We start from the raw sequence: 23653 nt of genomic DNA, 5'->3' as shown, positions 1-23653 counted from the left end.
GAAAGAGTCCTCCCCTGTTGTCACTTCCCCCTGGGGTGATTACAAGCTGGAATTTGCAACAAGTTGCTCGACATTTGCTGGTTTGGTGTTTTCAGGCCTCATGGAAGGTGCTGCATTGCTCTAGCTGCATGGCAAGATGACAAACGGTGGGAATAAGAAAGAAAGACCTAAACAGAAGCCTATGTAAAATATTAGCTCACTTCAACAGGGACAAGAGGAGGACAAGAATTCTTAGAGGAACAAAGAGGGAAAACCCACAGTGAAGCAAATTGTGTTGCTCTTGTGCAATTCTGGTCAGTGTTAATGGAAATCAATGAAACCACAAGGGTGTGAGAAAGAGCAGAGCTTAGCACAGCACTTCCCCAAGTCTCACTTCGTGGCTTCTGACCACAGAAGATGACAGAAACGAGTTCAGGCTTTTCCTGTCTTGATAGCAGACACTTGTTTTGCAATGCTGAGAGGAAAGGCCACTGCAGTGTGAAAACACTTCTCACCCAAAACAATCTTGCTTAACCAAGACAATGGCTTCTGCAGAGAAGAGCTAGCAGGCTGGGTTCAGCTGACTTTTTTTCTTGTAGGGCCCCTGAGCTTCTAAAAAGCCTTTCAATGTTTGATGTGCAGCCTGAACACACAGGACTGGCTTGGCTGATGGGGGCCACAGAGATCAACAGTAAACTGAGGTTGTGAATGGTTTCATCAACCGCTGCCTTGTGGAGTTTCTTAGGCAGTCAGCAATCTGTCAAATGCCATTTGCAGAGGCTGTGATGGTTTCAAACTGGCCCAACATCTCCTCACTGACTTTCCACTGCAGGAAAGGACGGGGTTTCATCTCCAATAAAGCTGCAGCATCAAAGAACAACACTGGATAATTAAGAGCCAAAGAGGAGTTGTTGTCATTGGTTTCCTCCCACCACAGGTCTAGCATGCAGGATCTGACCATGCTGAACTGATCCAACAGCCCCAAGTAACTTGCACATTCTCCACCTTATCTGTGTGGACAGCCTACTCAGTAACTGAGAGGACCAACCCAAACTAACGTGGCTTTCCATCACCCAGAGTTGTTCTGCCCCATGCCATTCTGCAGATGCTTTGCCTCCTACACAGCAAAGCACAAGAGTAAAAATAACCAGTTAGCTTCCTTCAGCCATGTTCAGCATAAAAACTTCAGCTGAAGTTATATGAAATTCTCTCCACAGTCTTAGGCCACTGAAAAATGCAAATCAGCATGCAATAGCTATTTAAATCTGCTATTATCTGACAAATGGCATCTCATAATTAGAAACCCTCAATCATTAGGATCTCAAGGAGCATATGAACCTGTTTATATACAAAAATTGATAGGTAAGCTTACCAGGGAGGATCGTTTTACTGACTACTGAAATAGATTACATTGTCATTTAGGTGAAGACTTAACACTACTAAGCAAGTGGTGTAAAACAGACATTCATAGAAAGCTGTGGAAGAGGAAACACAGGCCAAATTAAACAGTCTGCAATTCACATGCTTTCTGAACAAGCTGGCAGCCACATACTATTCACTTAGACAACAAGGGGAAAAGAAAACTATACCTGTGTACATTTTCCATGGCTGCTACTTCTGCCAGAGCAGCTAAGCTAAAAAATGCAGACACCGCTGGCATATCTGATGTAATACTATGATTTTCTTCTGTCTCTGCATTTCTGGAGCATTCGCTGTTGCAATCTGTTTCTGCACTTGATGTTTTTTGAAGAGTACTTTGTGGCAGCTCTTTTGGCTTCTCCTCTGCAATAGAAGAAAGTTAAGCTTGCAAATCTAGCCCTTAAATTCACAGCAGCCCATCAATATACTGACTAGTCTGGTGTTAACAGAATCTTTACCTTTAGGACTTTGATTTTGCAAGTGTAATCCGATTCATGCTGCAACCTCTTCTGACCCAAGCTATTAGCAGAAGCACAGTACTAAGGTTTATGAAGCAGTTTACTGATTTTGCATTCAACTGAGTTTGATCTTTTAGGTCAGGGAAGAGAGCTTTTGTGTACGTTTTAGATACAGAAGTCCTGAAAGATGATCTTAACGGCAGAGGACTCCTGCAAGGGCTGTGGCATTAACTGTCATATTATAGAATTCATTTTTACATCCTACAACTAGATGCAGTGTCTTTGCTAGACTGGAAAAAAATTATGAAAGGTAACCGTTTTCCATTTCTCTCTATATCAGTTCTCAGTTCTTACAGAGAAATATCCAGGGAAAGAAGACTGATTTGGGCATCCAAACAAAAGCAGTTGGCCATTACTGACTCACTGATTTCCCAGTTGATTGAAACCTGTATTTTAAAGAATGACCTTTCTAAGCAGGTATGAAACCAAGCTAACTGAAAAATACTTCCCTGATAGGCTGCTTGTACTCCCAAACCCTCTCCAACCATTCAGTTTTAACAAAATTTAAACTCCAATTTCCTTACCCAGTGTCCCTCCTGCTGGTGACACTCGACCATCTGCTGTTCGGACAAGATGTGTGATCTTAGTTTTCCTTGCTTTCCTCTTCTGGCTGCCAACTAAAGGCTCATGCATCATTGCTGGCTCTGGAGTGTTTAGGGCAGATATAGAAATTTTATTCTTCCAGGCAGACTCACTGGAATTTCTGTCTTCTGAGAGTATGGCTGAAAGAGCAGAAAAATGCAGTTTCATATGTAGAATAATTCAGCTACTAGCTATGCTCATTTACCATTTTGCATCTATTTGCATAAAGCCTTCCCTCACAGGTACTCGGAGCATAACCCATGGCAAGATATGATCTGAATGCTGCAGATATTTGCAGGGGAATAGTAGCATCAGCTCTTAAAGATATGCCGAAAGGTTCAAGTTTCTAATATTTGCAAAGAAAACTGTGAGACGGGCAGTAGCACTTCAGTGGGAGCAGGGTATCAAACAGTCTGTATAAATATCTGTGTAAAACACTCTGCAACAGAAGATGCCAGCAAGTAGCTAAGAGACAAAATGTATTTAAGGAACAATAATCGTCCTCACGTAAGCTTATCTTAGCTCACAGACGAACTTACAAGCAGAATTCAGGAATTCCTGACTAACCCCCAGTCTTCCCTCTATAGTCACTCTACGTTGGCTCCTCTAAGCAGAGGGAAATACTGCCTTTTACAAAACAACAAACCTTAAAAAACACCCAAAAGGTAGCAAATACAAAAGCAGAGCTGGATCACAGTTGAAGACAAGAATGCTAAAAAAAGAAAGCAAGCACGGGATACCGTGACGGAAATACTGCCTACATAAAGTCAGAGAGTGAGAAAGGAACAGTTTGAATCTTTCTAACAGTACCATCGTTGGCGTTTTGAAGTAGCCTTCTGCCCTGAACTGGAACATGATCACAAATTTTCACCTGACTAAACAGTCACTTTAATCTTGTTTATGAAGAAATTGGTCAGACAGCAATCACAAAATGTATTTAAGCTTCCAAAGTCTGAGATCAGTGTGTAGTCGTCAGTCGTTTGTAATTTCCTTTGATTTAATAAGCCATACTGCTGTTACCATAGGGTATCACTAGTCCATAAAGTCAATCTACGACATCTTTTTTCCTCCTGTGATAAAAGTATGAGGCCCACCCCACCTGTGATCACCATAATCTAGGGTTAGAAAGAGACTACAGGTAGCAAAGGGAATGCCCAAGTAATTTCTTACAGATGCCTAACCAACCTGTTTTGAATTTGGGAGTACTCATGCCATCTGCACCAAGTCCTTGGGGTATTTTTTCCCAGTGCACTGCCATCCTGAATGATTATGTATTTTTTCCTAATGCCTGCACCTCATCTTCCCTGCTGCATTTTCAACTCATTATTTTCTTTACTACCCATCACATTATACCCCATCTCTTTGCAACAGTCCTTTATATATTTCACAGCTGTTACTGTGTCTACAGTTAGCTTTCTCTTCCCCACAATTTCCTTCAATCTTTCTTCCCGTTTTAAAGATATGTTTAAGACCCATTTGTTCACTTTCTGGGTGGTAGGACCAGCAAAGGTTACAGGCACAAAACTCAAGCCATAGTGCAAATAACTGGTCTTTCAGAAGGGCTCAGCACTGAACAAGACCAACCTCTTACACTGAGACTGGTTGTGTCACGCAGGAGCACCCAACCCCACAAACCATGCACAACAGCCAAGCAGTCTACATGGACTTTGCCCTCTTTCATTTTAGTGTGTGTTTACTGTTTATTTATTGTTTGTTTTGTAGATTTAATGAGCTTCCTATTCAAAGATACGGCTAATATAACCTCTATCTTTTGCTAGCTTCTTTAACTGTTAACTGTGCAAGGATGTGGACTGGGTGAAGAGAATAGCTGTAACACATTTTATCTTCTTAGCTGTTGCCCTTTGCTCTTTTATTTTAAGTGGGAAGGGACCTTTTAATGTTTTATGGCATAAGAATACAATCAGATCTAGTACATATGTGTAAAACCATTTGAAAATGTTCCAAACCTTAATTCATTTATGTTCTTAATTCACCTTCACACCTTCTCTTGTAAAACATTTTTGAACTTGTGCATGCTCTTTATTCTGAAAAAAGCACACAGCTTCAATTAGCTTTTCTCAGTGTTTAGCTAACCTTTCCAGAGCAGAGCTATGCTGTAAAACTTACTTTTTGTAAAGAGAGCAAGAGAAATCACAAGAAAAGATCTGCCCCGTAACAGTCCAATTAAGTAGAAGCACCAATGACTGCAAATGTAAATTCCAATTAACTCAACTGGGCTAAAGTTCAGATAAGCTTACTGCACTGACTGAGACCAAAATCTTAATTGGAATGTATAATTAAATGGGCAGCTTTCTCTCTAGATTTCTTATTTGGGAATTTACAAGCATTGATTATGTATTAATGTAATGGTTTGGTTGTAGTCCAACGCTATTTATTAATTCTGATTTGGGGATTTGCTCTAATTAGATAGTACTTTGACAGTGCTGTTTAATTCTAGTTTGATTGAGTTTCTAATGGCTTTAATCTTACTAATACAAGTCAATTTTTTTTTAAACATTTAATAAAAAAATATTAAGACATGATTTCAAACAATAAACAACATACCATAGAAAGAAACCTGATCTGGTATGTTTTTAATTAGATGCGTTTTATATTACAAGCCATGTCAGGTCACTAGAAATTAACTTGATTGGTCAATACAGTAGACAGTTCCCTTGTACATTTGTCTTCTTTCTCATACTGTGTGCGTCAAAAAGCTCAAGAAATTAAAGATAAGAAAAAAACCTTGAAAGGTAAAATAAAAAGAGGCGATAGAGATTAAAGACATAGTATGCAATGTTGGCATGTTTGACTAAGAAATAGCAGAAGGTGGCTGACAAACTCAGGATGCAGCAAGTACATTCCCTCTCCATGTTTTAAGGTTTTTCAATCCTTGAAATGAGACTTGAGAGTCCTCTACTTTTTCTTCTCCTCCAGCTCTAAAGTAAGCTCTTTATCACTTCATCGTAACACTGCTGCCATACAGTTTTGAAGAAGGAAGGATTAAAGATGAACAATGAACGAGTATTTTTTTGTTCGTGGGGTTGGAGGGTGGGTGTTGAAGGGAAGAGCTTTTTTCTTCTCTAGCAGTCTTAGTGGATGTTGGGATAAGAAATCATTTCATTGACTTCTCTACAGATTATTATTCAAGCAGACATAAAACCTAACTTGCAGGAAATCACACGAAGGGTTCACTCACAAGACCCTTTGCACTGAACTCCAGAAGAGAAAGGAGCCCATGCTTCAACAACCATATTGCTAAGCTAAGTGCTAGTAGGGGTCCTCCTGTACCTCCTTCAAGAGGAACAGCACCCCATTGCTTCAACTGACAAAGGTATATCCATACAGATGCTCCAAACCAGGACTTGGTTTTGCTGTGCAGAAAGGACAGGGCTAAACAAGTTTAATTCCCTGTATTTTTCTTTAGTAATTTCTTTAATCCATTTCACATCCCTTCTGTTTCCATACAGTCCTGTGTTCAATAGCTGTCCTATGTAGAGTTCAGGTAATTTTCAGGAGAATGCTGTCTAGAAATGAAATGAGGTTCTGCAGCTACTGTGCAGTCCTGCAAACAGGTATTTACATGGTTAGTTTTCCGCATGACAGCAGCACATGCAGAACCACAGGGCTATTTTTGCAAGCAGAGTTGAGCACATGATATGAAGATGTGGGCCTTTTGGCACGCTTACACCACAGTGACAAAAACGACTTTGAGAGAAAAACATCTAGAGCTCTATGCCAGATGGTTTCCTGAGCTAGATTTGTTAAAAGTTAACATGGACAGTTTACCCTATTCTGCAGGCATGCAGAGTACATATAGTCATATTTCCCCCCATCTTTACGAACAAGAAAAATGGTCAATTGGACTGACTCAGCATCGCACAGAAGAGGACAAGCTTTTCAGACTGAACCCCAGCAAGACACAGATTTAAAAGAATTTCTTCAGCAATGCCTATCTGTTACAAGAGAGAGCTGCAGAAGTTTAACCACATTTAGTGGCGAATGAGCACTCTGTGGGTTTAAGCATGCTGGTATCAAGAAGGAAAGGTGGGCTGTAATGCTTTAGTGGTCTTTATGAAGTTAAAAAGGGGAAGCCTAGCAAGGCAGAGCAAAGCTTCAAGTCACCAGTGCCTAGGGAACCACTTCACCAATGAAGTGACGCCAAGCACACTCTGACCTATGCCCTGGTGGGAATTCCAGCTCTTCTGACAACAGGATGCTGCTGCAATACCGCTTGTGGGGTCAAGCGGCACAAAGAGCTGCAGCAAGGCCTGGGGACTAACAAGCAGAGAGACACCAGCTGACAAAGCAGCAGATGGTCAAGCCAGGTGTATGGAACAGCTGCCTGGATGGGAAGCTCTGCTGCATGAGCCTATGCTGACCCAGCCCTCTTCCAGCCTGGATGGATGCCAAAGGCACAGCGGCACAGAGCTGCTGGCTCCCTCTGGGTTGCAGGCCCCACACAACAGGGCTTTCTCAGCAGAAAAAGAAAAAAAAAAAAAGGTCATTCTGCTAATTTTCTGCACTTTCTGTTCTTTCTCAAACATATTGCTAAGGCTGTACAGACTGATGTGCGTGTGGGAGAGCTGATGAAGATCAGTAGCAGGCAGTTAGCTCTACCAGCCACAGGAGAGGAGGCTGCTTCACACATCAGCTAGCATTGAGATTGATGTATATGTTCATCTCCTCTTCTCCCCTTCTGGTGCAAAGGCCAACACTGCATCTGGTTGTTACACAAACCATGCAAGAGCCCTCAGCACAGCTCACTAAATGTACTTGCAAGGAGTCAACGGTTGTGACTTACCCCTTGTTATTTAAAGTATTGCTTCCCACCAGAAAGCCTTGACAGTGTGGCAGAAAGTAAATCTCTTAGCTGAGCAGTGTTCAACCCCCCCAAACAGGGATGGGTCCAGCTGTGCTTCTGTCAGCCTTCCTAAGGAAGTGACGTATCTCTTAACATGTTCAGTTGCATTACTGTGTGCTCTCTGCTAGGAGGAGCAGGGGTTGTGGCATGTCCACTGGTATTTTACTGGGCTGTATCTATCTCTATAAACACCTGCAACCTCATAATATGGTGATTTGCACTGGTGATGCTGTGTATGATGTGGCCACATGGAGTCAAAATTCACTCAGATACTCAAACCAGAGACAGACCCAGACAACACGATCCAACCACATCACAATTTGCCTTTACTGCACTTACTTTTCTTCATTCAAAACACAGACGCACACAGGCGCACACACTTTTCAAGACAACAAAACATGAATCCAGCGTGACCTCTGCTGACAGCAACTCTTCCAAGTGTCTCCTCTCCAGCTGGAAAAATATTCAAGCTCCTTCCTCCAGCAAAACTAACTCCATAAAAGCCAAAACCACATGTTATAGACTTGTGACTCACCACAAGTATAGACTAACCACAAAAAGGAGTTGAAATTTTCATTTAGTGTTTGATTCACTAAATCCTTGTATATTTGACTTGAAATGAAGATGCTGGGATTTCCAGCTTTAATGCTGCAGAATATGGGACAGTGGAGTCAAAGGGTTTAGGGCCCTGCTGCTAGGAACTCATGAAAGGATAAAGTTATGTAGGTAGCACATAATGGTGAGGCTGTACGCTGCCTGTCAAGCCAATACCCACACTGCACTTTGCTGATCAATGCTTTGCTATCAGTGTCATTACATAGTACACTTAAGAGTAGGCAAGACCCCCAATTTTTTCCCCTTTGTAACTCAGAGAAAATGCAGTTCCCCACCAATATCTATATATATCTCCCCTGTCTTTCCTTTGATGATTTCTACGTAGGCTGTGTAAGACTGGTAAGTTCCTTGTGTCTTTGCTTCAGCCTTGGGAGGAACTTAGCAAACTGGCCCTACTCCAGCAAATGCACAGACACATCTTTAATGTTTAGACACGATGACATTATTCACATGCTTAACTTCCAAGGACATGCCTCTGTGTTGTGCTGGAATGAGGCCAGGGTACTCAACACTTGCCAGGCTTGAATCTTTGATCATAGTGCACACTTCACTTTATATCAAAACAGGCTGATTTCTTGTAATCAAATGGAGTTTTGACATTTTGTTTAGCCACATTTTATATCTGCAGATTTTAAGATTTTTTTTTTTTTACTCTATTATGTATTAAATGCTTTCTGTTTCTTTTCCCACAGGAGAATTTAAACACCCATTTTTCTTACTAATTTGTCTAGATGGTCTATTAATAATTCACAGTCAAAAATCTGAATGGCACCAAATAAAAGCTATGTTAATATATGATGCCTTTTTCACACTGGCATGGAAGCATGATAGTTACTTCTCATGAGCCACTCCCACAACATGTTTGTTGTACAAATACAACATAACAGAGCAAGTAATTTCAAAATATTTGCACTGTAGAATGCAGCAGAGCTGGCAGAGCCTATGTGGGAAAATACTGCACGTGCTACACAAAATAGGGAGAGAAAATGACATGGCAAAGCCTTGGGGAAAGATATTAAGCATAAGGTAGCTGCGGGAACTGGAGATGGGGATAGTCATTTTAGTATCTTAAAAAGAGACAGATATGGATGGGGAAAAACATGGAAGAAATTAATGGAGCTACCTAAGTAAGCAGAACCAGAGAGGCTCTTCTACACCACAGGGACTATGTGAGAGAGAACTCCACTGTGAAAGGGCTAAGGAACAGCCTGGGTGTGATTTGGATACTGTGGGCAACATAACTACAAAAGAAAAAAAGAAAGGGCCCAGGGAAGCAGGCTAAGCTACAATCCTGTACACACTGTACACTTAAAAATGCCCCTCAGAGTTGTGAGTGTGTAGGTATGCAGGACCACAATACTGTAACAAGAAAAAGACTTTGCAGAGCTACCAGCAGGACAGCGGGCAGAGCAAGTCCAGGACATAACTGAAAAAATTGTCGAAGTTATCTTCAATCTTGAGGCAAACAGAAAGCTGGTTAAGATTTCTACAGAGGGAGGGTTGGTTTAGGTTAGTATTTCTGAGAGCTGGTGCAGAAACAAGATCTTACATCCTGATCAGCTGCGATCTGCAAAGTTCTAGACAGTGGGAAATCACAGGGAGAGGAGACAGGGACATGGATAAATGCTCTGGTAAAGGGATAAATAATATGGTCTCTGATACAGAAGGGATGGAGATAAGAGCAACCAAAGGACTAAAGAGCTACGAACTGTGGAAGGTAAAGAGTTCAGGGGCAACTGCAGAACTGCCCTTGCTTTGTCAGCTCTGCTGCACGGCATCTGGAGCAGGGAAACTGTAATTAAGGGAGATGTCAATTAAAAACAAAACAGCATCATACTGGAATAAGGTACTATGATCAACCAGAGCCAGGAGCTAATGGAATCAAAGCAGACAGGGAAATAAGGGACCAAAGCAATCAAAGACTAGAGAGCTGAGTAGCCTCTGTCTAGAAGCATTTCCCCGAGACTGAATCGAGAGAGAAGGCGGCCCAAAACCTTAACTAAGTAATGCACCAGTACCTGTGTCCGGAACATTAAGCTTCTCCTTTCTGTGCTTACATTTGCTGACAATTTTGTGGAATAAGTTCTTTTTCTGAGACTGGAATGAACCTACAGACAACATTAATAATACATACTTTTAATTAGCAGTTTTAAAAAGAGTACAACAGTCACAGTATGTACTATACAACCTCCCCTTCCACTAATACAAGATGCCATTTCATGGGAAAGCACAGGAAAACTTGACCTTCTGCCAGAATGGACTCTGGAGGCTTTCAGCAGGCTGTACTTCAACCCATCAGCTCCCAATGCTTAAGTGCATACAAAGCATTCTGGAAAATGATGACCTCAGGAAAGCTTAGCCATACAACAAAACAAGGGTTTTGCTTTCTTTTTTGTTTAAAGATATGCTCTCTTTTGGATGTGTACTGGGTTTGGCCGGAATGGAGTAAGCTTTCCTCATAGCAGCCTGGATGGTGCTGTGTTTTAGACCAGTGACCAAAACTGTTGGTAACACACCAATGTTTTATAGTTACTGTTGAACAATGTTTACAGAGCATCAAGATCTCTCTTTCTCCCTCTGCCACCCCAGCGAGCAGGCTGAGGGTGCGCAAGAGGTTGGGAGGGGACACAGTTGGGACAGCTGACCTACACTGACCAAGAGGTATTTCATACCATATAATGTCATGCTCAGCAATAAAACCGGGGGGAGAATTTTTTTGAAAGTAGTCATTGCTCAGGGACTGGCTGGGCATCAGTTTGGTGGTGGTGAGCGCTGGCTTTTGCCTCACTTGTTTCTCCCCCGCCTTTCACTTATTAAACTGTCTTTATCTTGACCCATGAGGTTTTTTCCTTGCTTTTGCCCTTCCAATTCTCTCCCCCATCCCACTGGGGGAGGGTTAGCAAACGACAGGGTTAGCAGACGACAGGGTGGGGACTTACCTACCAGCCAGGGCCAACCCACCACAGGATGCAATAGTTACCTTTGCCTTTTTGGTGACCAGAAATGAGTTTATACTAAGTGCAGAAGTAAAAGCTCTCAGGAGAGGAAGGTGAGTTTATGCCCAGCTCATGGTATCATTCCTACTTTGATAGCAGAGTCTTTGCTAGTAGTAGTAGTAGTCAGAAGACATCTTACGTGACATCGGACCACAAAGTATGCCACTAGCAGAGGTCATCAAGAAGCCATCCTTTGTCTCATTAATAAACAGTGATACAGCAGCAACATAAGACATAACAGACCAAACATATAACAGATGCATAATCTCTACACTGCAAAGCCATTTTTAAGGAGTTACTTTTCAGAAACTGCACTTTAAAATCTTATTTCCAACGATACAGCAGGCAAGCAAGTCTTCAGGCTAGCGAAGAACAGACCTGCCCAAACAGCAATGAGATGCACTGCAGGTGACAAGACGGCTTACAGCCTAACAAGAGGGTATCCTTCCCATCTGCAGCTGACTTGGAACAGAATTCTACCCACCACAAATACCAACCTCCTCTACTCTTCCTCATCCTTAAGAGGAACCAGACACACACCTTGGCTACTGAGACACAACTGCAACCCTGTAGTAACAGCAATCAAGGTTAAGTCTACATCACACATCTGCAATTTGCCATCACTGACTCTATATGCAGGGAAAGGAGAAAAGTGTGTAGCACATAGAAGGAGGATCTAGGCTTATGAGGGGAAAACAATTCACAGACACTAGGCTATTTGAATAATATTGAAAGTTACTGACAGAAAGCTAAAATCCAGCTAGAAACAGGCATAGAAAGCCTAAGATTTTGAACATGTTGGCTTTGTGGCTCACTGCTGCTTGTTTTTTTTACTACCGAAGAAATGAAATCTTTGGGAAAAGTTTAATAATCTCCCAAAAATCTAGGAGTCAAACAACAAACCAAATAAAGTCCAAGTGAGACATCATCTTAGGCAACATCAGCTTGAATCTGAATAGCTTCACTAGAACTTGTATAAAAAAAAAAATCAGTAAGTTCAATAGAAGAAGCCATATTCACTAAACTGATTCAAGTGCCATTCTGCAAATTTTACAATAGCTTCCTCAGTATCACAGAGTTGGATAAGCAGTCTAGTGTCAGTGCAATAAAAATGCAAAGCAAGGAATGAAAAAGCTCAGGCAGGTTGAGGGAAAGCCTAAGTGAAAAAAATGAGCTTTTCTGAAGACTAAGGTCAAACACCTCATCCACATCAACAGAGGCAAGTTTTCCCACAACAATTCCACAAGACAACAGAGGCAGAGATATGTAACTAGATGATTCTTATGACATTTTAATTGTTTTTTTTTTTAGATTAGCAAATTAGTGATTTTTGCAAGTGCTTGGAATAAGCAACACGTTACATAGTATCACAGAAGTCTCCATTTCTACAGCTCAGCCTGCACCCTACAGACCATTTCAATCAGTGTCATAAACTGTCAGCCAGTGCCAGCAATTCTAAGCAGAATAACTCAGATGAAAAATTCACAAAAATATGACAAGCATTGCATGAAGAAGGAAACCCATGTCTTTCTTTTCTACCATCCAATGCACCTTTGTCATAAGCTTGTATCTGCGACATGTAGGGTACTCCAAGGCACATGCCACTTGCATGTAAAATTTTGTTCCCAAATGGAAAATCCAAGGACATTGATTTCAGTGGGGTCAAAAAGAGAAGCTGCCTTTTTATAAGGAAACTTCCAATTTCCTACCCTTTTAGCTGTTACTCCTGTGAGACAGTGCCCATTGACACTTGAATACCCTTTGGCCATGAGTGCAGTGAAAGAGAAGATGGGCTAATAGCTAAATAGGTCCACATGTCATACTCGGACCTGAGAATATAACTTCTGACTCCATGAGAAATTTCATCCACACTCCCTGCCTGAACTGCTTAGAGTGAACTAGAGGATACACTCACTGTCCTCTGTGAAAAGCCAAATTACAATCACTCTTACACACTTACACATATAAATTGTCTAGTGATTACCAAATAGACTATTTGGTGGTTCTTTGAAAATGGCCACATCCCATCCTGCCTTTAGATTAAGGCCTACGCCAATGAACTGCCAAATACAGGATCTTTGCATGGCATATTCAGGTATTTTTGAATCCAAAAACCAGAGCTTTTCTTTTAATAGAAATTAACTGAACTAAACCAATATGGAGAAGGCAAAATATAGTCTGGACTGGAGAGGACATCTGCATGTAGGAAAGGCGGAACAAGGAAGCATTCCTGAGATCATGTGCTGGTTTTGGCTGGGATAGTGTTAATATCCCTTCTCAGGCTCTCACTAGCAGGTGCCCCAGGGGCACAGTTTAGGCACACTCACCCATGCAGGAGTTTACAGGAGGGCTGGCTGGGCTACACCTGTTTCATGGGGACAGCAGGCAAGTACTCCCAGGCTTCAAACAAATGCCACTTGTCAACATTCAATCCAGAGAAAAATTCATGACTGAAAAAACTAACTAACCTAAAAGGCTCACTGTTAGGCAGTGGACCCTGGATGCGATTTCCTATAGAAAGCTGAAAAAAAAACTTTTAGTGTTAGTTTACTTGCTATTGTTATGCAGCCATCCGCAAGTGTAAAGTAAGTCCTTTTCTCCTGCTCATGGGTCTCTTGGAAATATTCTACACACCTCTTCTTTTCCCTAGGACTTCAGCAGTTGCCACAGGATTTAACCACCTGCTAATCTCTGGCTTGTCCATCGTGCTCACTAAGGGCGGTAGGAATTTCCTCCTGGGAATACTCGCTATAGCCAAAGGCAGCTGCTCAGGGAAGCAGCAGGCAAGAATGAACCCACCGTAGGTAACAAACTGTAACTGCATTTCCTCCACACTTCTGGGCATATGCCCCCTCTCTGCTTTCACAAAGTGCCCTATCTTAAAGGGCCTGATCAAATAGAGAACACTTCAACATGATTATAAGAAAACCAAGACAAACGGATTTGTCTGTGCATCTCTCAGGAGGAAGATGCTGTATTTTTAGGTCATGATCTTTGGAACACTATGGCATGCGATCTCCAGGCATCTGAACGATTTGAACTGAGCCAAAAAAACCTCCATGCTAAGACCAAGAGGAATGCCACAAAGAAGCATCCATTTTAAGCTGATGCTTTATTTCTGGTTCTAGAGGCCACAGACAAAAAAAATTGTAGACAATCCCTTTCCCAAATAAAAGCACACTATGCATTCCTCTCCTTGCCTTCCCAAAACGAAAGCTTTAGTGAAGTGCTTAGTGTGTAAGTGAGCATTTCTTCACAGCACAAGGCAGAAATAATGACTATGCTTGTTGCTCATTTTTGCATACAAGCAGATTAGTGACTCACTGCAGACTGCTGACTTCTGCGTGGTGGGATGTTTTGGCACATATGCCATTGGAAAGAAGAAAAAAAAAAAAAAGAAATCAGTCACAGCTCCAGCAAATGTCAGAGCAGGCCATCTGTACAGATTCAGTATAGCTGTATTCTTCAGCCATTTTGTGACATTATTGTTGTATATGCAAACTCACAGTTCAAAATCCTTGAGGTAGAATTTGCCAAAGCATTATGGCTTGTTCAATCCTGCTTCCACTGGAGAAAGACCCTCATTAATTTCAGTGGGAGCAGAATTTGGACAATTTGGAAAGCTCTGGGGAAAAAAAGAAAATTCAAATTTTCCCTTATACATGTGGATTTGAAACAGCTTTCATGTTACAGGGTTCTTCAGGTGTTTCTATATGAAAAGAACTGGCTGAAGTGAGGACTGAACATGACAAGCACAATGGAAGGAGTCAGCGGGCACTGACCCACTCGTTTTCTGCTTAGGGGTAGGAAAACATCCTGACAATCTGGCTGTCTGGGTTAGGTAGCAGATCAGGTCTCTTGTAGGTATAGGTTAATGACATTTGACAGAAAATCAATCTGGCACCATTTACTCCAAAACAAAATGTATTAAGGCATACAGCCCTAGTTACGGGGGGGGGCGGGGAACCACCCCAAACCCAACAAACAAAAACATTTCTCCATTTTTATTCACCTAACATTCCGGGGAAGTTTTAGTGTGCAGCACTCCAACCTATTTTCCAAATTTTAAATGTAATTTAGTAGTCACTGATCTGTAGACTGCAGAAATTAAGTACTTATCTGAGAACTGAGAATGCCTGGGAAGTTTATGATCCTGCACATGCTCATTCAGAAAAAGAGGGAATGATTTTAAAGAGTGTTTACTAAACCTACCCCTAGTGATTATTATCTGTTGTTTGGAAACACCCAGAGGCCCCAACCACTAGTAGGTGCTATTTGAGCTGGACATCTCTTCTAATTACCTTACAGAGAGAGACAACCCCCAGGAAGAGCAAAGCAGCAGAAACAACTCCACACGACATGGTGATGCAGAGCACAGCAGAGCAAAGTTAACATCTCCTACATCCCAACACAGTCACACCCATAAGACTATATTGACCCTTCATGGTTCACGCTCATCACATTGCAAGAACAAGATGTTACTTTTGTTTAATTCTGATGGTGTAAAAAACCATGATAATTCAAAAACCCCAGAACCATTCCAAACCAAGCTCTATCGTCTTGCACAATATGCCATTTTCATTTCCTGCAATACCTGCAGGAGCCTAGTTTGCAGACCTGTATGCTTAACACCTTTGGAGGTCAGTATTCTCTGTCTTTGGACTTGTCACATTTCACAGGCAAGCCAACAGCATGATGAAGCTGAATGGCCTGTCAGTACACCACAAATCAAATTGAGGATTCAACTTAATGAATGTTTGGCTCGGCTGGAACAGTTTCCCTACTAAGCTAGTAAGCTTGCTTGTATGCAATTTGGTTCAGGTTGTTTCAAATCCACAACTCGCATCCTAACAAAAAAACAAATTAAAATCTACGCTTTGCCATGGAATATTTACATTTTAGCAATCTTTCTTTTCCAAGAGAAAAATGGTTTGTCAGAAAGTTTTTCAACTACCTCTTGAGAGCTGAACTTCACTCTCCATGGAGCTGGAATGACTGACACAAGCTGACAGCCTGCCCAGCTAACTTGAGTGAATTCGACATTCGTTGAAATTAGGAGCAGATATCACTAGCTCTGTCTGGATTTAGTTCAGGGCTGCGGTTAGATGTTTACTACAGAAACAGCAGTGTCACAATCAGATATTCCTGCCCTGGGGCTGCTTGTTGCAACCCCACAGCTCAGTTGGTGGAAAGGTTCTTGTGACTGTTCACCACCTGCTTCAGTGCAAAGTCAGCTGGCTTAGTTTAAAGAGCCCTTATTGTCAGCTAGAGGCAAATGCTCCATGGCCTTCTCCCAAAGGCTGTGCCAAACCTCCTTATATCAGGCTTGTAACCTGCCTGCAGTTATGCTTCTGACCTTCCCTTGAGACACAGCCGAATATTATTCCTAAGCTTTTTAAGTAATGCAAACAAGGATAAAAATTAAGTTCTCACATATGAACCTAGCCAAAAGCAGAATGCAGTTCTGGGCTACCTAACCTGAAGTAGCGTTCTAGCGTGCCATTCCCAAACAACACAGGGCCTGCAAAATTTTTAGACATACACACACTTGAACAGGTAAATACTGTAGCAAGAAATCCAAGGAGCTGCTATTACAACTTCAACTGTCAGATCATGGTAGATGAGGAGGTCTTGTTCCCAACAGATATTGCTTAATTACAGTATGGTAATACAGTGGTTAAAGCAATTCATTCATGTTCACTGAAGAAGTTCTGTCAAATATATGCCATAAAAAAAAAATGAAAGGCATTTGAAGTCAGAACTCACTTGGTATTAGCACAAGTCTAATTTTGCAACAGTGACTGTTCCACACTTAACTATATAAATACAAAAATCAATACCAAAATTGGCATGCACTAGAAAAGAACAGCTGCTCAGTCCTGCATACTGTAATGTGATTATTCATGAAGCATTCAAAAGGCATAGACCTAATCCAGGATCACCTGGCTAAAATAGCAGTATTACATCTGAAAACCTGTCACTCAATGGAACTACCATAGTAGCAGAAAAGGAAACCAGTTTCACACTGTGAACTGTACATGATAAGGATTCTTTTGAGCGTCCTTTTATCTTGCAGGATTACTGGTACGTCATTCCTTCATTTTGTGATGCTTCTGTACTGTATGTATGCATCAGTATTTCTGCCACAGTCTGAAAGTAGTTCTCCCTACCATATTCTCAATTCTCTAGAACCCCTGTGTCACAGGTTGGTTGTATACGAAACAGCCAAATGTGTCATGAGTTTCTCCCTCCAAGAGCCTCAGCAACGGAGCTGGGTATGGAATTGGTTTTCCTGTCCTCTAAACTTTTTTTTATCATGTCAGGACATATTTGCTGCAAACTTAGGATAGTTAAAGTCTTGATGAAAAAAAAATCCAAATGTTTCATTCAGACATCTCTGGTATCTTATGTTTTCATTTATAGAGCCTAAAATTACAGTGAAATGCAAACTGGCATAAAATTATATTTTGAAAAATGTCAAAATGTAACCTTTTGATCATCTGCCATTTTTCCCCCATTTTCTCCTGGGAGAACTTGTGAAATTCACTTACCTCACAAATATTCACTTTTTTTGATAAATTTGCTTGCCATGAGGAATATATTTCATGTACAAACTCTAACCAGTTCTACTCAACATGAAAATCAGGAGTCAGGAGTACAGCCTGAAAACTAACTCGGGTGAGAACCAACTAACTTCAGTGCTAGAAAAATGTCTTCTTTGACTTCACACTTTTCACATATAACAGTAAAGTAAGAAAGTATAAATTCCCGAGCTTTTTGTAGCATTCTTGTTGCTTAAGAATGTATTGCACATGGTTATTTACCTTTGTTGGATTTTGGTTGTTCAGATGAGCCGCTTCCAACCTTTCTCTTTTTCCTTGGAACAGCTGAATTTTTCCTGTCAAAGGTAATAGGACTGTATTGAGGGAGGCTGTTGAATTTCTTTTCAAATTCTTCTTCCAACTTTGCTAAGCTAAAGGGGAAACAAAACCAACCAAATTAAATGTAACTCCCTTTCTGGAGAAGAAAAATATTGTTTAGGAGCATGTGTGAGTATATACATACCTATCTACATAGAAAGAGGGGGAAAGAGATAAGTGCACACACACTGTAAACATCCAACTAGTATATATTAATCCAACTTTGGGATGAGAACGTACACTCCAGCTTCTGCATTTGTAACTCAGTACAAATTGATTACATTAGTTGCATATATTAAGAAAAAAAAAAAAAATCAATGTCACACTGGTGACATGTAGCTCTGTTTGCTGCAGATTTGTACAGGAGATTTGTCTGTTCTGTGAGGGGAATGAAAAAAAGACAATAAAACCAATAAACAAACCAATAAAATAACTTCAAATAAAACCTTACACTGGAATGAAAACAACAATTCAAACCAGAAGAAAAATGTCAAAACTATTCAATCTTCTGGGGATATTCCAAAACCTGATGCTTTGGGGTGGGAATTAGCTTTGTATTCGTTCTGAGGGATTATATGTCCTCCCCTCATATTTTATTTGTTGCAAGATAAAAAATGCAACTAGCTCATGCTTTCAGGAAACTCAACATCCCTCATACTTCAGCCTAACCTGAATGACTGTAACTAATTACCTACAACTCAAGAAATCCACAGACATTATATTGCTGTTCCTAATAGCCAGATGAAAACAAACCACTCGAACAGGATGGTATGGCATGGCATTTCTGGCTGTAATGACTACGCTGTCTTGTATAAGCACTCAGTTCCAGCACATTTTTGCAGCCAGGCAGAAGCATAGGAACTGTATTTTAATAAAAGACAGTGCGCACAGCTAGGCAGATTATAAATACCACCTTCAATGACAGGGGAACAATGACATTTTCTACTCTTCTTTAATTCTGTTTGCTACGGAAAACCTGAACTTGACAGAAGTTGGCATGACTGTTGGAGGGATGGGCCTTACACATTGTACACTTGGAAGTATCACAAGAAACAAGGCATTTCTCTCTGCCCTCTGAAGCAGCACTTCAAACAAGTTGCATTCTGCAAGCTTTGGTACACAGAATGATACTTCATTTTCTCTCTGTAATCATTACTTCTTTTGGTAAGCAATCTTCCATCTTAAAATACAGCCTTGGCTCTTGGCAGACTGCACGCATGGTGGGGTTTGTTTGTTTGGGTTTTTGTGTGTGTGTGCATGCATGCATGTTTCATTTTGTTTTGAAATCACAAAGATATCTGACATTAGCGGTGCTCAGTACTGCTACCTTTCTCTTCCATGCAGATGTTCCCTGACAACCACAAAACAAGCTGATTTTCTGCTCTGACAGCTGTCATGCGATTCCATCCTCTGCCCCAGCTCCTCTCCCACTGCCTGCTGCCACCTGCCTCATCTCCTGCCCCAAGGGCATATGAGGGGCTGCAGCTCTAATTCAGAAGGACCTACCCTGAAAGCAGATGAGCTGCCATCCTGGCTAGTAATTTATAGCTTGTGCAACATGGAGGCAGTGGAGAGTGCTGCTATCACTGTATCTGCAATTAATTATTTAAGAACAAACAAATGAAAAAAATATTCACAGTCCTGAATTTTCAGAGCATCTCACAAGCCTAGTTAGACACACGTAGCTGAGCTGAGGCCTTCATGCTGTACAGCCTAGTCCTGCCAGGAGATACACACAGGCAGAGCACTACTCAGCAAAGGAGCGGGCTGCACATGGACAAAGCACACTTGACAGGGACCATCGGGGAAGTGTGGGCAACTACTGATGGAGAAGAAGGTAAGAGGACATGGGGAGAAAGACGTAATTCCAGAGGGGTGAGGACCCTCCCCCCTACACCCACACACAAAATGAGGCTCAAAGGTGATGCTGAAGGGAGCAGAAAGAGTTAGAAGGAGCAGCTAGAGGTAAAAACAGCTCTTCAAGCAGCCAGAAGATCAGGTAGTGCAATGAACAGGGATAATGGATACCTTCTCCAGCACTTACACTCCACAAATTACCAATTCTGCCTTTATAGAGTTCACTAAATAATATTCATTCATGACATGACTGAATCAAGAAGCAAGATTGGCAAATATGTATTTTCCCCATCCAGCCAGCTAATTGTGGTAGAGCAGTATTTGTCGAATGAATTAATTATTTACACAATTTTCCTAGCTACTTTGAATAAATGATTTGTAACTACATTTTATTTGGCTAGGAGATGCATTCAGTTTTCACACCATTAGGTGTAAAAAGTTTTCAATCTTTCAATTTAAATTTTAAAAATATTTACTAAACTTATATACACGCACTAAGAATACAAGAAGTGTTCCATTAATTTTTCTTGACTATTCCAAGCAAACAAGACTTGGAGATTTTCATCAATTTACTATCTTTGCTGTAAAGTGAGCTGCAGCTAAATTTCACATAGCCTAGGTTATAAAAAAGGCTACTGCAAACCTGCACAAAAGAAACACATCATAATTTTAAGCATGAAGTGTGGAAAATCTACTCCTTTTTAATTCATTTTCACCCTCTGAATTCAGATAATTGGAAATCTTCAAGAATTTGCAAGTAAGTATGAATGGCTAAGCAGATTTAACAACTACAACTAAGCAGATTTAACAACTGTAATACTCTGAAAAATTTGCTATTCATACACTAGAAAAGTAATTCTGTGTGGCCTTGCTAAATTTTAAGGTATTTGTAATCATAAATTATTCTTCTGATATATTTAATTTCTTCATGGTGTACACGAACAGTTTAAGTATCTTGTCTCTACCATGGAAAAATGATATATTTATCATAAATATTTGCCAATATTATAACATTGTTTACTCTTCCTCTGTAAGCAATCTCTCCAAATGGGCAAAGAGATCTATTCTTTCTAGTCTAATCCTGTTTATGATGATTGAACACCTACACAGAACTTTAAATACTGCTTATGAAGTGCTCTGAAAATATAAATAATCCTCTTCATTACCTCTTGAGCAGGTGAATATTGCACATTTCTTTTTAGAAGTGAGCAAATAATGTCATTCAAATCTGTTTACAGCAGTGTAAACCACGGAAGATCTCAAAGGAATTACTTTGGTATATAAACAACAGGTATCTAGAGCATGATTCAGCCCAGCGGGGTTTGTAATTTTCAGGAATTCTGTCTAACTGTGATTATTTGGGTGTTGGACCCAGTTCACTTGCTGCAGTGAGGTGGACTCACTCGTAAGTTACCAGGCTGACCTAACTAGAACTTTGAACAGTGTTAAGCCGCTACTTACCCGAAAACAAACTCCTCCTTTGGCTTAGGCTTTTTCAGTTTTTTGTTCCCACTTGTCCCACTTTGGGAAAAAGCCCAGTTTTCTTCATTCCAGCATCCTTCATGATCTGAGGAGTTGCCTTTTCCTGAGCTTCTTTTTCCTGGGATGAAGGCAGAAAATTTTCTCATCTTTAGAAAAATGTGCCAAAACAAAGGGGGCTCAGAAGGAACTTGTGTACCCATTCAGTACTGCAACTTCTGATGCCTTCTTGACCCCCTTCTTGAAGGGGTTACAAAACATTTATTTATTTATTTTAAACTAGATAATGATGATATTGGCAACTATTTCCTCCCCCTCTCGCCCCGCCCTGGTTTTTATACTACCTCTAAAGTCAGGATCTCTCGAGGTATAAAGGAGGAGAAAGAGATGAGTAGATTCACAGTAATAAACTTCCCTAAATTACAAACATCTTTTTCTTTCCTGACTGTTCTAATTACACATATGAATCTACTAATCCGAAAAATACATTCCAAGACATCTCACTGAAAGCTTCCAGAGATTATCTCAAACTTGTCCTTCCACAAGGTGAAGGGTTCTCGCTCACCACCTACAGCAAAACTAACAACCAAAGCAAAAGCAGAACACATTTGCCTCTTGTAGGACTGAGAACTATGCTCACAACACAAGAGTTGTTCATATAAAAACAAGCTAGTTGTTCAGGGTTACATACAACACAAGCCCTACATACATCTATCAGCAGGCTGACAAATCAACCAACAAAGCCTTCGGTCAAAAAGCTAAATCTCAGATCACGAAAGACAAAAATCGAGAGGTTAGAGCTTGTGAGGTAAGTACAAACGCAGATAGCAGGACTCGAGAAGACCTGTCCTGGACCATTGAGTCCATCCCCTCCACCTGCTCCCAGCATCTCAGGTGACCAGACACAGCATTCCCATCACACATTGCTCAAACTCCAGCTTAAACACGGACTTTTGCTTTTCCTCCCACTCCAGGCAGGCTTTTGCGGTTCATGCTGTTAAATGAAACACTCAAAGCCACCCACCTCTGTCCACGTTAGCGCGCAGAGATGTGAGCATGCCCTCTGACACCAGAGTTTTATAAAGAGCACCTTTGCAAGATCTCTCCGATTTCCTGGAGCCACAGGTTTCTATCTTTTTAACACAGTCACTGTCCTCAGTTTTGACCTGTCCTGGTAAGCTTGGGGGTACCACCTCCTCTGTTGGGGTCAGTGGCTCCACTTTAATGTTATCAGAAGCCTCACAGGGTACTTCCTTGCTGGCTGCAATACTAAGGAAATCAGGAGGCTTTGATTCTTTGGTGGTCTCCGTGGGTTTCTCCTTTGATGTTTTCTTCTCTTTCGACTTCACTTTTTTCTTTGGTGATTTTGTATCCAACAGACTTCCCTTCACATTTGAGACAGGGCGGGTTTTTTTGCGGGGAGTTTCTGCGAGTCTCTCAGCACCCCAGTCCCCCTTTGCAACGGCTTCAATTGTGTACATTACACTTTCAATGTCCGACTCTGAGGACTGCCTCTTTTTACAAGGTTTCTTGGGGGTGGATTTTTCGTTTGTGTGCCGGTCCAACTTATTTTTTTTCTTTTTCTTCTTTATCTTTTCTGGCTTTAGCCCGAGGATATTCATGTCAGCCATTGAAAGCTCTGGAGAACAGCACATGTGATCCTTTGTGTTATCGTTTCTCTCAAAAGGACTGCTCTCCATTGCAAGACTAGTAAAATCTCTGCATTTTGCAGTTTCTGATTCCTCAGCTTTTGTCTCATCCCGGTTTTGCATTTTCTCTATCTCGGACTGTTCTACTTTTCCTTTACAGGAGTCTTTTATTGTTGTTTTCTCCAGTTCTTCTACTTCCATTTCCTCTGGAACTTCCCTTCCCACATCTTCCGGTGCTTCCACTTTTGTTTTCCCAGGTTCTTTCACTTTTACTCCTTCTGAAGCAAGGCACATCTAAAACGAGTTTAAAATAGTCTCATGAAGCAAACATCAACTGTTAACATCACTTACCTATATTAACAGGAGCATTACACAGGGAATCTCTCTGGTATCTTAGTTCAGGAAAGCAAACTATGCTAAAGGACAATACTGAAAAAGATGCTGAAGCCCTACTGAAACTGATGAGACATGATGATGGCTAAGTGCTAGAATAAGGCTGGTGGGTTCTACTGCTCTAGTAGAAAAAGACTCCAACTGATCTCAGTGCTGTTTCCGTGATCCTTTAAGTGCCTTTTATGTAACCCGGAAACCCACTGCTAGATTGATTTTCAGAATACCCTAAATGTAACGGAACAATACAGTATCTCTCACTATTGCCACAGACAAGTTACTTGAAATCTCACATACATACTCCCTTCAACTCCCAAATGTCTCGTATACAATTCTTTCCTCCATCTTCCAAATGGCCCTGAAGGGGGGGGGGGGGGGGGTGATT

At 41.1% G+C, this 23653-nt stretch overlaps 1 protein-coding gene across 3 annotated transcripts in view; it reads right to left on the bottom strand.

The window, feature by feature from the left end:
* The window catches only part of BBX (bobby sox homolog (Drosophila)), a 145403-nt gene that overhangs the window by 7539 nt on the left and 114211 nt on the right, over window positions 1-23653 (bottom strand). For 2 of the 3 annotated variants that reach the window (XM_009321372.1, XM_009321371.1), the window contains 6 exons: window positions 22254-23172; window positions 21212-21350; window positions 17798-17946; window positions 9996-10085; window positions 2441-2638; window positions 1569-1761 (listed from right to left, as the gene is read on the bottom strand). In XM_009321372.1, the coding sequence (XP_009319647.1) occupies window positions 1569-1761; window positions 2441-2638; window positions 9996-10085; window positions 17798-17946; window positions 21212-21350; window positions 22254-23172 (1688 nt within the window). The remainder of the gene's footprint in view (window positions 1-1568; window positions 1762-2440; window positions 2639-9995; window positions 10086-17797; window positions 17947-21211; window positions 21351-22253; window positions 23173-23653) is intronic. The other variant, XM_009321373.1, reaches the window with a different exon arrangement.

Source organism: Pygoscelis adeliae, unplaced genomic scaffold (genome assembly GCF_000699105.1).
Source record: "Pygoscelis adeliae isolate BGI_AS28 unplaced genomic scaffold, ASM69910v1 Scaffold363, whole genome shotgun sequence".
Taxonomy (NCBI): Eukaryota; Metazoa; Chordata; class Aves; order Sphenisciformes; family Spheniscidae; genus Pygoscelis; species Pygoscelis adeliae.
This window is presented reverse-complemented; position numbering and strand designations above follow the sequence as displayed.